The 17,883-nt window shown below is 34.8% G+C and overlaps 1 protein-coding gene across 4 annotated transcripts in view; it reads left to right on the top strand.

The window, feature by feature from the left end:
- Positions 1-15,157, top strand: part of PSMD14 (proteasome 26S subunit, non-ATPase 14) — a 108,120-nt gene extending 92,963 nt beyond the window's left edge. For all 4 annotated transcript variants that reach the window (XM_035304705.3, XM_078327553.1, XM_035304703.3 and 1 more), the window contains 2 exons: positions 12,279-12,341; positions 14,742-15,157. In XM_035304705.3, the coding sequence (XP_035160596.1) occupies positions 12,279-12,341; positions 14,742-14,840 (162 nt within the window). In that variant the 3' untranslated portion in view covers positions 14,841-15,157. The remainder of the gene's footprint in view (positions 1-12,278; positions 12,342-14,741) is intronic.
- The last annotated feature ends 2,726 nt before the right edge of the window (positions 15,158-17,883 follow it).

Raw genomic sequence — 17,883 nt, 5'->3', positions numbered from 1 at the left:
AGAAGGAGGAGGAATCAAAGAGGATTTCTAAGTTTCCTGCCTGGGTGACTAGTAGTATGGTGTTACCATTAGCATTTTCAATGTAGGTCTGAGTAGAAGGATTGAGGAAGGAGGTAAAGAGTTTATTTTAAAAGACACAATTAGAAATATGGGACTAGGAATTAATGGTAAGGGCTAGAGCTCAAGATTTTAGGATCATAGTTAAGATTGTTGTTGGTTAGTATACCAAAACTTAATATTTCTGTTTTAAAAATAAATACATCTTAAATAACTTTTATCCAAGAGACAATGTATGAAATATACCAAGTGTAGCAACAAGTCCTTTGAGAGAGCTAAGCTTTAAAATAAAGTTGATGGGCCCATACAAATGAAATCCCAGCCGAATTACGCTTGGCTTTGAAAAGTATGCCCTGATTATAGTGTTTCAACTGGAAATCCTCGTTAGTGCTAGATTGTAGGGAAAATATTTCTTATCTTTCTAGTATATGTTTTCATGATGTGGATATTAGATAAAGAGAAATCCCTTACCATATTTTAAGTAGTTAACCTTTTATAAGTAAAAAAGTTATGACTGAAGTTATTATTCAGCAGACTGTAGGAATGGTTTTCATTTCTCTGTAACATTATACGTTTAAGTAAATTTGTATTGGTATCACTGCCAGGAAATAACCTATTTATGGTTACTGCTGCCCATCTACAGAAGTTTTTCCTATTTTACAGTTTTAAAAAATCTCTGTAGTACTCAAAAACTTGTAAGGTTTGGTTATAAAATGAAAACAATGTGTAAGCTGTGATATGAAAGAGTCCAAATTTGGGAATGTAATTCCCTCTGTGATTGAAAGAAATACGGTGGGTTTTTTTAGTAACACTTAAAATATAAAAAGAAAGGCCCATGCTACCAATTCTTCATAGTATTCTTTTTAATTGGTTGGTGTTTTAAGCTAAGGTAATTACTGTTGGATGCCAGTTAGGTCCTAAAGTAAAAGAAGGTTAGAAAATAATTAAATTCTTATGTCCCAAGTTTTCAGTTTCAAGTCTGAATTTCACAGAAATTCTCCCTGATTATTATTAGTCATTTGTTTTTTTCTAATTACTGAACTATAACACCCACAGTTGTGTTATTCCAAGTCTCCTAATTTATTCATGCCAAGATGCATCTGCTTTTTTTAAAAAATTTTTTTTGATAATGTTTGATTACATATTTATAAATGAATGTGCAGGTGAAAAAATAAATTGCGAAGAACCTTTCAAGAATAGCATAGAAATAAAAATTTGCCCTTTTTTTTTTCAAGCATGTAGCTCTATATATTCTGAGATGTGACAGTTTACTGTTCAGGTAGAAATATTGACCTACTTAGTAACCTGAAAGAAAGTTTGAATATTTATTTTATATACTTACATATGAAATATGTAAATATGCAGTTACTTTTGGTTTACTAAAGTAGCTATACTAAATGGAGAAATCTCATTTTTTTGGTAGTACAATTATGATAAAAACAAAAGACATAAATATTGGGGAAAACAGGTAAGATTATTATTATTTGCATATGATAGAATATGTTTGCAATCAAACATAGAAATCTAAGAGAATAAACTTAGAAAACTCTTAGAACTGTTTTAATGAAGAATTCTGTAGGTGGTAAACACAGTTACATAAACTGAAAACAGTTGAAAAATATAATAAGCAAATCAGTTCACAGTAGCATCTAGAATTATAAAATATTCAGGAATTAGCCATCACAAGAAATGTAAATGTGTATAAGTGTATCTGACTTATGGAAGAAGACAAAAACATTTGTAATAAATTAGGACATACCATGTTTCCAAAGGGGAAGAGTAAGTATTTTAAAGCTGCTATCAGGCTTCCCAAACATTACTATAATTCTAGTAAGAATATTAATATGGGGGCCAAGCCCAGTGAATCATGCCTGTAATCCTAGCACTTTGGGAGGCTGGGGCAGGCAGATCACAAGGTCAAGAGATTGAGACCATCCTGGCCAACATGGTGAAATCCCATCTCTACTAAAAATACAAAAATTAGCTGGGTGTGGTGGCATACATCTGTAGTCCCAGCTACTTGGGAGGCTGAGGCAGGAGAATTGCTTGAACCTAGGAGGTGGAGGTTGCAGTGAGCCAAGATTGCACCACTGCACTCCAGCCTGGCAACAGAGTGAGATTCTGTCTCAAAAAAAAAAGAAAAAAATTAATGTGAGCTTTGAAAAACTTGATAATGTGACATTAAAGTTCATCTTCATGAAGTAACAACTAACATTTATTGTTTGTTATAAGTCAAAATGGGAGAAAATTTTGAACCTATAACATGGTAAGCTAGTACCCCAAAATACATAATATTCAAAGAATTCCTATAAAATATTTATTTTAATTTTGTTTTTCATTTCTGTAAGTTATTGAGCAACAGGTGGTGTTTGGTTCCATGAGTAAGTTCTTTAATGGCGACTTGTGAGATTTTGGTGCACCCATCCCCTGAGCAGTATACACTGTAACCAATTTGTAGTCTTTGCCTATACAATATTTCTTTAAAATAATAAGTTGAGCAAAAGCTAAACCTCACTGAAGAAAAAGACAAATATATAAGCTTGGAAAAGTTCTAACCTTTTTAAGTAGTCAAAAAAAAGTAGATATATTTTTTCTTTTTAAATAAAAAAGAAGACAAGAAAGTAAAGTACATCTCCTATAAAAAAGAAAAAAAAAAAGAACAGAAGTTTCTTAAATAAAAAAGAATTTTTTAGGAAAATATACCACTAGTGGGAAGGTAATTGATATAACGTGTTTGGAGGCCAGTTTTCAATTGGAAGTGCATATAACTCTTTAAATCAACATGTTCTTGTTAAAGGATTTACTATGAAAAATAAATTTCACAAAAGCTAACTTAGGGAAATACCTACAACCTGTTGTTAGATGTATAAAATTAATTGTATAACAATGTTAAAATAATTCCTATCACATTATCTTCTCAGCCTTTTCAAAAGTATCTCTATCTTGCATATATGTCAACATATTGTGTTGGTAACAGTGTTCAAGGCAGGAGACTCTTACTTTCTATTTTCCGTTTTTTCATTAAACAAGTAATACTTATTTCTAAGGTTGTGTTAGCTCAAAATAACAGTGGCTTGCAAAAGGTAGGAAGGTATGTCTCATATTTCAAGGCCAATATAAAACTTCAGAGACATTAGAGACCCAGGTTCCTTCTGTCTTTCTGCTCTACTTTCCTTGTATAGGCTTTCTTCCGTTAGGTCACCTCATGATTCACTGTGATTACAATAGCTTCAGCCATCTCATCTAAGTTTCATGCAACAGGAAGACAAAAAAGGGCAAAAGGGGGATAAATCAGTTTCCTTTCAGCACTCCTGATTACAACTGACCCTTAAATTATATGGATTTGAACTGTATAGGGCCACTTATACATGGATTTTTCTCATAAATATATTAGAAATTTTTTTGGAGATGTACAATTTGAATAAATCCTCAGACAACCTGCATGGTCCAGAATTATTATTATTATTATTATTTTTTTAAAGACAAGGTCTCACTCTGTCGTTCAGGCTGGAGTGTAATAGCATGATCATGGTCATTGTAGCTTCCACCTCATGGGCTCAAGCAGTCCTCCTGCCTCAGGCCCTCTGAGTAGCTGGGACTACAGGCATGTGCTACCATGCCTGGCTAATTTTTTGTAGAGATGGGGTTTCACTATGTCACTCAGGCTGACCTTGAACTCCTGGGCTACAGCAATCTGCCCGCCTTGACCTCCCAAAGTGCTGAGATTATAGGTGTGAGCCATAGCACCTGGCAGCCCAGAAATATTGAAGAAAAAAAAAACAAAGATATGTTACAAATGCATAAAATACAGGGGATACTAGTCTACTTTATCATTTACTACCATAAAACATACACTAATCTATTATAAAATAAAAATCTGTCAAAACATATACATACAAACACAGTTGTACATGGCACCATTCTCAGTTGAGACAGTTGAATTGCTTGATATGTACTGTAGATTGAGGTCTACAGCTGTAGTTGCCTGCCATTTCAGACAGGCAATTCACCTTGCAAACAGATGATGTAAACTTATTGTATTGATAAGTAAGTATGGTACTGTAAATGTATTTTCTTTTCCCTACACTTTTTCTAATAATATATTCTTTTCTCTAGCTTATTTTATTGTAACAATATAGTATATAATGTATATAACATATAGAATATATGTTAACTGTTTATATTATCATTAAGGCGTTCAGTCAACAGTAGGCTATTAATAGTTAAGTTTGAGGAGAGTCAAAGTGACATACGGATTTTCAACTGTGACAGGAGTTAGCACCCATAACCCTCACCCCCATTTGTTCAAGGGTCAACTGTATATCTCATTTGGCAGAATGTAGTTAAATGGACACAACTAGCTGCAAGAAAGTTATGTAATATAGTCTTTTAGCTGGGATCATTGATACCTTTAGTAAAATCAGTTATGTTATAGAAGAAGGGGAAGATGGGTATTAAGGTGACTAGCAGATTCTACCATAGAAATTTTTTCCAACAAGCTGAACCACAGTTTCTCTTATACACACACATACATGCAAGCATGTGTGCACATAAATATATGATCTTTATTTTTCATCTCCATTTCATGTAATTACATTTTGAAATTGGGTTCTCTGTGAAATTTTTATGAAGCATCTATGTTGTTTAGGCCCATTTGATAAATCAGGTATGTGAGATTATTATTATTATCCAGGATGTATCAGTGAAAATTAACGATTTCCTCAATTGCCATGAATATTTCTTTGAGGTCTTTGGAGATACACAAGGGCTGTGTTTAAGCCCCAGTTTCATTGCTTATTGCAGTATTGTATGGCTACAGGCAAGTCAGCCTCTCCGCATTGTGTTTCCTTATCTCTAAAATGAGGTTAAAGATTGTAATATATGTGAAGCATCTGGTACATGATAGGCATTTAATAAAATGATAGCCACACCACTTCTGATGTTATTAATATTATTCTTGACTCTTGTTTCTTTTTCTTACAACTACTCAATCATTAAACCATTCCGACTAAATTATAGAGTTAATCTGTTTCTTTGCATTGCCTGTTCCATTGCCTTACCTCCTAATTGGTTTTCTTGCATCTCCAGTCTTTCTCATTAAAGTTAATTTTCCATCCTGTAGAATGATCTTTCTAAAATGCATATGGGTCATGCATCCAAGAAAACTGTTTAAAAAAGAGAAAAGACAACCTACAGAGTCAGAGAACGTTTTTGCAAATCAGATATCTAATAAAGATCTAAGATCTAGAAAATAGAAAGCCAGGTTTGGTGGCACATGCTTGTAAGCCCAGCACTCTGGGAGGCCAAGGCAGGAGAGGATCATCACTTGAGCCTAGTAGTTCAAGAACTGGGCAACACAGGGAGACCCTATCTCTCCACACACACACGCACACACACATGCACTCACATGCACATACACACAAAATTAGCTGGGTGTGTGGTCTCAGCTACTCAGGATGCTGAGGTGGGAGGATCGCTGAGGTGGGAGGATCGCTTAGGCCCAGGAGTTTGAGGCTGCAATGAACCATGATCATACCACTTTACTTCAGCCTGGGCAACAGAGCAAGGCTCCATCTCTTAAACAAAACAAAACAAAAATATAAAGAAACTATAAAAGAATTAAAAATTGAAAAAAATAGAGACTATAAAGAATTCTTGCAGTGCAGCAACAAAAAGACAATCAAGTTCAAAATTAGACAAGGGCTCAGATAGAAATTTCCCAGAGAAGATATGCAAATGGTGCCAAATACATAAAAAATATGTTCAATCAATATTATTAGACATTAGGAAAATGCAAATCAAAATCACAATGGCTATAATCAAAATAATGAAAAATAACAAATGTTTGCCAAGTGTGTGAAGAGATTACTAGTGGAGATATAAAATGGTGCAGCCACTGTAAACAGTTTGGTGGTTCCTTAGAAAGTTAAACATACAATTACCATATGACCCAGCAATTCTGCTCATAAGTAGATACCCAAAATAACTGAAAATGGGTTTTCAGAGAAAAAATGTGTATATGAATGTTCATAGTAGCACTATCACATTAGCAAAAGGTGTAAACAACCCAAGTGTCTATCAGTAGATGAGTGGATAAACAAATTCTTTTATATACATATGACATACTATTAGTCATAAAAAGGAATGGAGTGCTGATAAACATGCTACTACATGGATGGACCTCTAAAACATGGTAAGTGAAAGAAGACAGATGCAAAAGGCCACATATTGTATCATTCAATATATAAATTAAGTCTATAAATAAAAAATATAAATATATAAATGGAATATGTAAATTCATGTAACAAAAAACCAGACTAGGTAAATACATAGAGACAAAAAACAGATGTGTGGTTACCAGGGACTTGGGCAAGGTGGGAATAGGGAAGTAGCAGCTTAATGGGTAATAGGTTTTCCTTTGGAGTGATGAAACATTTTGGAATACAGGTGATTGAGGCACTAAATGCAACTGAATTGTACACTTTAAAATAGTTAATTTTATGTTATGTGAAATTTACCTCATTTGTAAAAATGCAAATTGGTTCATGTTACTACCTTGCTTTTAAAAAGCCTTTGATGACTGATTTCTCATTGCCTTAGAATGAGGGCCAAAACTCATTTGGCTCTTGCTTGCCTCTGTAGCTTTATCTCTTATCACTGTTATGTTGTTGAAATACTGCGTAATTTGTAGTTCTTCTAAATTATAATGCTTTTTCTTGCTTCCTGGCCTGAAGCATTCCTTACCACTATATCCCCAGCCCAACTCTTTTTCATTCAGTTCTCAGCTTAACTCTTTCTCACTTTTGAGACCCTCACCATACCACCAAATGAATGCTATTTACTCCTTCCTTATATATCAATAGAACTTTGATCTCCTATCATACTTTTTTTTTTTTGGCAGTGGATTCTCGCTCTGTCACCAGGCTGGGGAGCAGTAGCATAATCTTGGCTCACTGCAACCTCTGCCTCCCAGGTTCAAGCGATTCTCCCACCTCAACCTCCTGAGTAGCTGGGACTACAGGCACGTGTCACAATGCCCAGCTAATTTTTGTATTTTTAGTATAGGTGGGGTTTCACCATGTTGGCTAGGATGGTCTCGATCTCTTGACCTCGTGATCCACCTGCCTCGGCCTCCCAAAGTGCTGGGATTACAGGCGTGAGCCACCGTGCCTGGACAAAAATTATTTTTTTGAGAAACCAGGTCTTGCTCTCTTGCCCAGGTGGGCTGCGTGACGCCATCATAGCTCACTGCAGACTTGAACTCCTGAGTTCAAGCAGTCCTCTTGAGTAGCTGGGACTACAAGCGCTCACCACTATACCTGACCATTTTTTTTTAATTTAAGATAAAAAATCTTGCTGTGTTTCCCAAGATGGTCTCAACCTCCCTGGCCTCAAGCAATGCTCCCCTGCTCAGCCTCCTGGGTAGCTGAGATTATTACAATTGTGAGCCACTATGCCCAGTCTAATTATTACTTTTTAATTTCCTGGTTTTACACCTAGTCTATAAGCTCTGTGAATTCAGATATCATCTCATTTAATTCTAGTACACTGCCAGTTAAATGGTAGATACTCAATAAGAATTTGTTGAATGAATGAAATTATGCTATATTTATAGTTTTATACCAAAAATGTAACTTTATTAAATGGCCAATCATAAGCACTGTTGGTTACTAATATTAACATAATATAAGCTTCTAAAATTTAAAGAAATGCAATGCCCTCTAACGGGCATCTTTCTTCCTAATCTTCAACTGTTCTCTGTCATGGCACACTTTGTTCCTCTCCCTTCCTTACGGCTAACTGGATAAAATATAACTTCTACATCGTTGATCACTTCTTTCAGCCTGCCTCCAGTGTTCTTGGAGGCATAACCTTTTCATGACAAGAGTACTGTGCTGATGACAATTTGCTGTTTCCAGCTTATTAAAAGAGATGATTGATTTATTTTCTTAGTGTACTGACACTTGCATCTCTTTCAGTTATTTTTCTTGTCCTCGTGCCTTCACATCATACCTTTATTTCCATGGCCATACATTCTCGTGGTTCTCCTGACTTTTTGGCAGCTACGCTCTGCTGCCTTTGCTAGCTAGCATTGCTGCCTTTGCTGTACCTTTGCTATGAGCATTTCAGATTCAGCCCTTGCCTTTCTGATCTTTATTCCTTGTTTTTAAAAGTCTGTTTTCAAGGTTTAGCAATGCCAACAACTTTGAAATCTCTTCCTTTCCTCTCATTTAAAATGTATTCTCATCTCTACTGTTTGAGACCTTTCCACTTACATGTTCATTACTTCAAATGCTGCTGTTCAATAGTAAACAGTATTATCTACCCTGCTTTTTACTTTTTCATGTCAGTTCCCTCTACCAACTTGGTTATAACTGACACTCATTTCTAGGTATCATGTAGGCTAGAAACTTTGAACTCTCTTCCATATTCAGCCATTCTCCCATGGTTTTTTATTTTCCCTGTTACTATTGAGTATCACATGATGTGTTCCTTCCCAATGCATTCTATTTTTTTATTTTTTAAATTTTTTTGCACCCTCTTCTCTCTTTCCCCAGGTGATCCACAAGAAAAAGTTACCTACATTCAGTTAACCCTTATGTCCCCATCGTGCTTTGTATACACTCCTTTTTTGTATGGTTTACACTGTATTATGATGTGAGACTTATGGGCCAATAAATCCCAAATGTGAGCTCGATGAGAGCTTGAACAGTTTGAAAAATTCCTTTTATGTTAGAGATTTTGCTAGAATTAACATATGAAGTTTAGATTAACTTCTTTATTGAGATGTTTTAAAGATTCAGCAAATTAATGTTTGTAAAAACATGTCTAGTTTTGATATTTGATTAGTGATGGTAGTAGAAAAACTAGGTTTAATGTCTTCATATATGTAATCTTTTTATAACTTCTCAACATTTTTAATTCCTTCATGTTTGTTAATTTTGCTTTCTCAAGTATGTTTTATCAAAGCTATTTCTTTAAACTTATTCTCAACCCCCATAACCTGTAATGTTGTTTATATAGTCAATATCTTAAAAATCATGAAAGAAGTAAAATACATTGTCTTGAAATCCAGTAGCAGCTATTAATTGATTGCTTAATAGTGAAAAATTAGTATATGCCATTTTAGCAGTTTGTGCTGTTTTATGTAAAAATTTCCATAATGGTGATATTAAAAAGCACATGGCTTGTTAGTGTGAACAAAGTTAACATGTTAATGTGGGGAAAAGAAACCCGAGGAATAGTGAAAGAAGCTTGATGTGGAATAAGAGACGGTGGCAATAGCAAAGGGTAAGGGAATAGAAGAGAAAACAGATGTTGGAGTAGCTCTAAGTGTGTTCAGAAAGTCAACAACACAGCAACAACAACAATAACAACAACAACAAACAAAACAACAACAAAAGTCCATTGGAATTGGCCTCCTGAAGATCCTTAAGAGTGTTAGTGAAGTGCCAAAGATCCCATCAATGTTTGTAAAAGGTAAATAAATGATGAAATTTGAGATACATATTTTCCATATAAGAAACTTGACCATTAGGAGAAAAAAGAATGAGGTTAATGGGTTTAGTAAAAGCCTCGGTGAGATAGAGGGTATTTTGGAGGGGATTATGATCATATAACAGACCAAATTCCAAGGATTTCTTAGAACTGTGCAGACCGTGCATGATGGGATAGCCATCTGGGGGTCTTTGTTGATAAACTGTTAAAAACGTTTCTAGTGTGAATAGCCACAAACATTTTCAGTGCTTTTTTGTTGGTTGAGTAAACCGAAGAGCACGAATGCAAAAGCAAAATTTGATGCCAAATCACAGAAGTTGCCATAAACACAGAAGTTCCCTAGTGAGGACACTGCCTGTGCCTGAATTTCATTTGTATCTGCTGCAACCATTTCTTACATTTTTCCTGGTGACTAGCCAGATTAAAACTGTGAATGAAGACAAACTGGTCTTGCCCAGATGGTAGATGAGATACAGGTAACTTGGGTAGATAGAGAAAATATTTAGGCATTTGATTTGGAATATCTTAGAATGGAAGAGATATGCTTACTCTTTTGTCATGGGGGTTTGCAACCTTAGTATATGCCTAAATCTACAGCTGCTCCTCATTTCCCAGATGGCATCTATGGCTGGGAGTACTTTTTACCATCTGTACTTCTCAAAGAGTTTGTGAACTCTCTCTTTTAATTATTGGGAATGGAAAAACTAATTGGTAAAGTGGGCAAATGATGTAAAAGGTTTTTAAAATTTGAATTAGTGCTTTTTATACCTATTTAACCTTTTCAAGTAAGATCAGTACTTTAAGTACTTTTTGACCTTCATTGTTCATGTATATCTACCACCTTTGTTGTTTGCAATACTCCACAATACTCCCTAATAACTATTTTGTACATGGATTAGTATTTTGAGCTGAATTCCAAAATTTTTGCCTCCTTCCAACAGTGTAGTAAGTACTGTTGTTGGCATGTACATAGAACAACTAACACTGAATGGGTATGGAGTCCAAACTTATGTGAATTGTTCCATTCATCTACAAGCTTTTAAGTCAATAAAGTATAGTGTCAGAATTTGTGAAAGTAATTTAGAAAACCATACTCTGAATATGTTTTATCAGTGTTTCCATTTATGTGAAACATTGAATAGTTGGGGAAGCAATTTCCCAGTTAGGAAATACTTTTATTACTGAAACTAATAGAATGACATGTGACTCTGAAAATGAGCGTATTCTCTGTCTAGGGATTTCTAGATTTGGCATGTTATTAACTTTACTTTTTCTTTTGGGTTTATGAGTCATAAATGCATTTCCTAATGATGTGTTGTAAATAAGTATCCTCTGATAATCAGTAGATACAATACTTACGATCTTTTCTCTTCAGGCAGGTTCTACTGGGGAAAATTCTCTAGATAGTTTGTCCATTTATAAAATTAGACACTTGCCATCTTTGCTCATTTTCAAGTTCTCTGTTTACAAAACTATTAAGAAGGTGTGAAATGCAGCCAAACTTCCCAGTTTATGAGGAATGTCTGATGATTACATTTCCTACATGTTCATTGTTCGCACATGAAGAAATTTGGCAGCTGTGAGATTATTAAGTTTAGAGTATCCAGATCTAACCCTCATTGGGATTGTGGTTCCCTGCTTTCTGCCACCACCATCTCACCCCCTTTTATAACTCTCTTTGTGGTAAATGCTGTGGTAGCATTTCTTAAGGTTAGTGATCCTTAAATTTTCTTGTTTTTTTCTTTTATCAGATGCTATGAATAAATCATAGACTAAAATTCACCTGATACAGAGTCCTATCTTCAGGCCATAATATACCCAAACTGTTAAGATTTCTTATGTGCAAAATTCTCTATAAGGAGGTTTTATATTGGTGCCATTATTGGGAGAGGAGGGCGGTAGAGTTAGCTAATCTAAGTGTTATAATTATTTCAGAATTACTCTGCCAGAAAGTTATGATCATACATAGAAGAGTTTGTAGCTAGTTCTGAAAGTAGTGGAAAGTGGTTTTCATGTATTGTTTGGGTTAATTTAATTTTGATTATATTTGGTTTTTAATTCAGGTAATTTTGTTGTTGAAAACTTCAGTTGACAATTTCTTCATGGTTACTAAAGGTCACTCAGTGTAGTAGTTTCAGATTTTTTTTTCTGAATACATGTATTAGTTTTACAGATTTGAAGATGTGAAGGTACTAACAGAGAAAACCATGTGATTTGTTTAATGAATCAAAAGTCAGTAGCTTCTTTGATCCTAAGTGCCCTTGATAGTTAAATGGATACTGAAGCTATGGGCAGGCTGGATTGATAAGAAAAAATGAGACAAAGAAATAGGAATTTGGGAAAGAACTGTGCAAACAGGAAAAGGAGAGGGCAACCGAACAGAATTAGTACCACAGTGCCATAGGTGCCACCTCAGGTGCTGTCTGCCATCTCCTGAAGGATTCAGTAACTGTTTGCAAATGGTCAACACTACCATTTAGTTATCCTGTTTGATATTTCAGTGCCTTCTGTGTATTTCTTGTCTATTTTAAAATGATGATACTGATTATTTTATTGCCCTGAAGGTTATTCTGAAGTTTAGCATAATTTTATTTGTTCAGTAAATTTTTTGAATAAAAGTTCTATGAATGAACATTCTGATCATTATTGTCTTTGGTGATTTTTCTGCAGTGGGAATAGAGAATTTATAATTTAAAACTCTGTCCTTTGTGTTTCATTCACAGGCTGTAGAAGAAGAAGATAAGATGACACCTGAACAGCTGGCAATAAAGAATGTTGGCAAGCAGGTGAGGTGTACTGTTAATAAGTTGTGCAGTTGCATAATAACGTGTTCTTATAGAGTTAAAACCATTTTGGGGCCTATATAGTTTTTTTTCCTGTCCATTCTACCTTTTTCTTCTGTCACATAAATGTGATACTAATCGTAAAGGTCACTAATTTATTTGATGTCAGGTTCTCTTTGCCATCTATGGAGAAGTAAATCACAAATACCTATGAGATAACTATCTTTGGTGGAAATAGTTTATTAGAAACAAAGGAGGACACTTGTGTCCTGAATTAATTTTGCAAGTATTATTTTTACCTACAGATATATAATAGAAGGGTAGATTTATTTTATATGTAACAAGTTTTGTTAACCATGTACTTTATACTTTATCAATATGTAGGTAATGTTCCTGAGAAAGGTTAGAGCCTTTATTGGGTTATACTGAGTGAAGAGAAAGGGCTTTAAGTATTTGCTCTTTCACTTTTCTAAAATGAAATATATATTTTAGCCTCTATTATTTGAGGGTAGGGGAAGACACCAACCAATTAAAGGAATCTACAGATTAATTAGACTGTTTTTTAAAGAACGTTGATTACATTTTTTCCCCATTTCATGGAACATGGTTATCATATTGCTGATGTTGGCAGAATCTTGATATTTCAGATGCAAGACACTAAGCTGTCTTTGCTTTCAGCCATCCTACCATATGCTCTGATCCCATCACATCTCACAAGCTATGTAGGTTTGGGCCAGGACCATTCTTGGATGGGAAATCTCTAAGAATCACCCAGCTGCCACAAGAAGTAATGTAGATAACTGAGGGAAGCATGTTACCAATTCACTATAAAATGAATTACTCCAACAGAGCAATAGGGGCAAAGGTCTGACTTTATCATATGTCATAAATGAGAAAATCAAATTTCACTACATTCTGAATATTATAATTTAAAAACACCCCCAAAAAGCAAAATGAAATATAATTCATTTTATTTTCTCGTCTTATGTGATATCACCCTTGTTATCTTTTCCACTGTTTATTTTAATCATAATATTAGATCACCAACGTGGAGCCTTTATACTTTATAGAATTCAGTAACTGTTTTTTGAATAAATGCCTTTCTGAGGCCATAGTTTCTTGATATAGATTTAAAGCAGTAAATGAAAGGTCTAAATTAAAAATGAAACTGAAAAGTATGTAATTGGCAAAGTTTAATAATCATCAGAGTCATTTTTAAAAATATAGTTATTACCTCACTGGTTTGGCCTACTGCATGGCAAAAACAAAACTGTCTGTAATGGAATTAAACCAATATATTTTTTCTCCTGCCAGTCTTTCTCAGTCTTTTTCACCTAAAATGCCCTAAGACTTATTTCTGAAATAAAAAATATATTGTAGTCTGGTCACTTAAAATTATTTGTAACATGCTGTATCTCTGGGTTGTTTTTAAAAAATAGTGTATTAAAATAGGGTTAGAAAAGCACTGCCAAGAATTAATTCCAATAATGGAACATTGTTTAAAGTTAGGAGTCTTGAGTGTTTTAACAATAGCCATAAGAATATAATCCTTTAAATTGTAATTTTTCTATTGTGTATAATATATATCTTTTATTTCAAAGCTTTCAAATTTTGCCCAAATACTTAATTCCACTTTAAACATAAATACATACTAAACATTTTAATTTAAATTTTTAAATTCCTTTATTTCAATACAATTTTAAGCCTCCTTTTTAACTCAGTCTATTTCAAAAATAGATTTGATCAGGTTTAAGTTAAAGGATTGCACCTATATAATTTTCTGATACATTTTTTTTTCAAAATAGCTGCATGAAACATTCTTAACATTTTAGAATTGATCCAAATTGTATTTAAATTCTTCAGCTACAAACAGTAACTTTTGATCCAAGAATATTTTCTGAATCATATAAAGCACTACTCTTGAAATATTAAAATTGTACAGAATTATGAGTTTTGCTATTATAAAACCTAGAAGAAGTGCTGAGAATTTACACTGAACTCTTACCTATTGGTATGTCCACTTTGAATTAAGCATTCCCTCAGACATCCAAACTATATGGATGGTAGAGAATACACACATATATTCAGATAGGTATAGATATTTAAATGAACTTTAAAAAAAATCAGATGATTGTGAGCTGTGTAGAATTCCTTATAAAAATCTCTGATACAGTCATTGTATGTGTAAATCAAGCTTTCACTGTGTAATCTATTATTTTATTAGCTACTCAGCTTCTTTTCTAAGAATGTAATGATATACTAGTAGAGTTAAATTTGTAAAATATGTAAGTTAGGTCTGGCTTTCTTTACCAGTTTCATCAGCTACTGAAACAATTTTAAGTAATTTATCTACCAATAATATGGTTCTTTTTTCTCTTTCTTTCTTTACTTTTGTTCTTTTAGGACCCCAAACGTCATTTGGAGGAACATGTGGATGTACTTATGACTTCAAATATTGTCCAGTGTTTAGCAGCTATGTTGGATACTGTTGTATTTAAATAAAGCAACAAAAAACGCTATTAGTGATGCTTTCAGTGTATATTCTTCTGTTGTTCCTAATGCTCAAAATCAAGGGACCTCTGAAGGTGTACTTGGTTAAATATAAGACATCTGGCATCATTTGCAGCACTGTAACACCTTCAGTCTCGGTTGTGCAATTACTTCTGTTTCTTTAGTCAGGGTCTTTGTAGATTCTAAAGTTATACATGAATACATCAAAGTGGACAAATTTTGTTAAGATCTCATTTAATATTTGAAAAAATCAGTAGCACAAATATATTTTGATTGTTGCTTACAAAATAAAATACATTTACAATCTATGCCTCCTGAGGTCTTTTTGACAATGGGTGGGATTGTTGGAATAACATGTGATAGTGGTCTAGAAATCTCACACAAAGATATATTTCCCTTTTCATTTTAAGATCTTAGAACACATAAAACATCAGTGTGATAAAATTTCACAAATGTATAATGATTTACATTAATGAGTGGCTAATTAGTGAGTAACTCAGAAAAAATTGTTGACATTTTATTAGCATTTGTCATGAGCTAATATTGTATACTCAATATCTTATAGACATAGTATACTTTTAGGATTTTGGAGGAGTACATTTACAAAGAAAAAGGGGAGCAATTTTAATTTAAACTTTATCATCTTTTAAAAGAGTACATTCTACCAGCAGTTTTGAAACTCAGAATTGGCTGCTGCAAACTCTACTGAACTTTCACCTAAAATAACCACAGAAAGTATATAACCTCTAAAAAGCAAAATGAGAAAAGTAGGCATAATGTGAGTTTAATATGAGTTTATAAGCAATAATTTTGTTATTGTTTGGTCTCATGTTTTCTAAATTAGGACTACCCAGTTTTCTAATTAAAAAAAAAAGGCTAATAGCAGTTTTTATAGATGACTTTATCTCTCAGCTTACTTCTAATGTGATGTAACTGTCCCTCTTATTATGGCTCAGCACCATACTGGTTATACCAAGGACTATGGGAAAAGATACGTAGACAAAGATCTAATTCTAGTCTGCACCCTTACTTGTGAAAATATGGTGAGAATATTACTAAGGCTTCATTAAAAGGTTTTACGCGGGGACTTGGAATTTAACTTAATCTACTAGAAGTGTTATGAGTGCTGTGATAGATGAAATTACTATCCTACTGGAACAAGTCTAGGCTCTTATTGGTTGCCTACTGAAGTCACCAGAAACTGAAAGTAGAAATGGCTTAAATTCCCAGTATGTTTCACAGTATCTTTTTTGGTGGACCAAGAGGTATTCTGAGCATTTCTTGCTTGTGCTGCAGTTTCTTGTTTCAGATATAGTGACAGTATATCCTATGTAGCACATGTAATATGCATTAATTTAAGTCGTTGGGATTACATTTAAAAAATTAAAATATAAGTGGAAGTTAGTGAAGTTTTCTTTTGCTTCATTCAAACATGTGCAGACTTTTTGGATATGATTTTTCTCTTTACAAATAAGGTTCTATAACTTATTTCACAGATGTTAATGCTAGTCAATTTTATTTTTTGGGGGGTACAGTGTGTCCTCAGAAGAAGGCCTTAGTATTTCAAGAGCTAATCTCAATATTTGGATTAAAAGATTTTTTTTTCTCCCCCATTTAGTCCTCTGAAAATATCCCGAGGCTAATCGAAATCAGGATGCCCTGAGGGAGGCTCAGTGAACACCTTTGTCTTGAACACCTTTGTCTTTTTTTACAGCTATTTTCGCAGCAGCCTGATGTCCCAGGCCCAGTTAGGCATTGAAAAGATGTGTTTAATCACAAACTCAGTAAGCTGTTTAAGACTGTATGTGTGTGAGCACACACATGCACGCATGCAGGCATGCTTATGTGAGCATATTTACCCCTCCACCATGCAGAGGTAAAGCAGCTCTGGACACAAAACTATTTGTCTCTAGTGCAGAAATGTCCCTGTTTTTCTCTCAGAGTAGTATGGGGGCACTGAAAGGTCAGGCCTCACTATTCCAAGTGTGATCTGCCTGGACCAATGGCATTTAGGTCTTATGGAAACTCATTATGTATACAGAAAGCAAGCCCCACCCCAGGCCTACTGAATCACAATCAAGAAACGTGGTGTGGTTCATACACACTTTAAGGTTTGAGAAGCCTTGGTCTTTTGGAAGTATGATTCACAGGCATGTGTGGTGATTCTAAGGAAAGCCTTCATTTTCTTTAGCATATATAAATTCAAGACATAGCCTACATGTGAGCAATCACTGTATTTAGTATTGATAATCTAAAGTGGGTCAGAAGCATATTAATTCAATTCCTTAAAAACTGAAGGTGCACTCTGCCTTTTCTATCCTTTAACACCTTAACATTTCATTTTAGCATTCTTCTCCTCCTCCTACTTTTTTTTTTTTTTTTTTTTTTTTTTTAAAGCAGTTTAGGGTATTGAGAATGGCAAAGCCTCAAAAAGAGCCCGGATGGTGTCTCACCTCTTTACACACTTAAGGCTCCGTCCCACTGAGAATGGAGGGAAGTACTGTCTTTCGAAGCCAGGGAAGGAGAAGCACTCAGGGACAGAAAAGTTGAAGATGGAAGAAAGAAGGAAACAAAAGTAGCCAAGAGTAATCAAGAGGTCAAAAGCCTCTCATGAAGGCAAATGGCAGTAGAAGGTCAAGGAAGGAAAACAAGTGTCAAATGGTGTTCCCTACTCCCCTACCCCGCACCCCGAGTCAACAGCTAAGACTGCTTGTTTATGAAGCTTCTGGCCAGGAGCTGAGGTTTGCTTTCAAAAGGAAAAATGGGTCTCGTTTTCTTTTTTATCCCAGAAAATTGTCTCGGCTTTAGTCTAGGACATCTGGTCATCAACCTGCCCTGCCCAGGACGCCCGCACAGGGCCTTGCCCGCGGCGCCCTGATGGAGGCCTCAGCTGGTGCCCTCTTCAGCCGAGGCGCCCAGCCCGCCTCGAGGGGCGCAGTCTCGGCTCAGCGCTGACCGCTCGGCCCACTGAGGCGCCGCTCTGAAAATGCAACACAGTGGCGAAGCGGCGAGTTTGGTTAACCCGTCTCCGCCC

The sequence above is a fragment of the Callithrix jacchus genome, chromosome 6, assembly GCF_049354715.1.
Source record: "Callithrix jacchus isolate 240 chromosome 6, calJac240_pri, whole genome shotgun sequence".
NCBI classification, from domain to species: Eukaryota; Metazoa; Chordata; class Mammalia; order Primates; family Cebidae; genus Callithrix; species Callithrix jacchus.
This window is presented reverse-complemented; position numbering and strand designations above follow the sequence as displayed.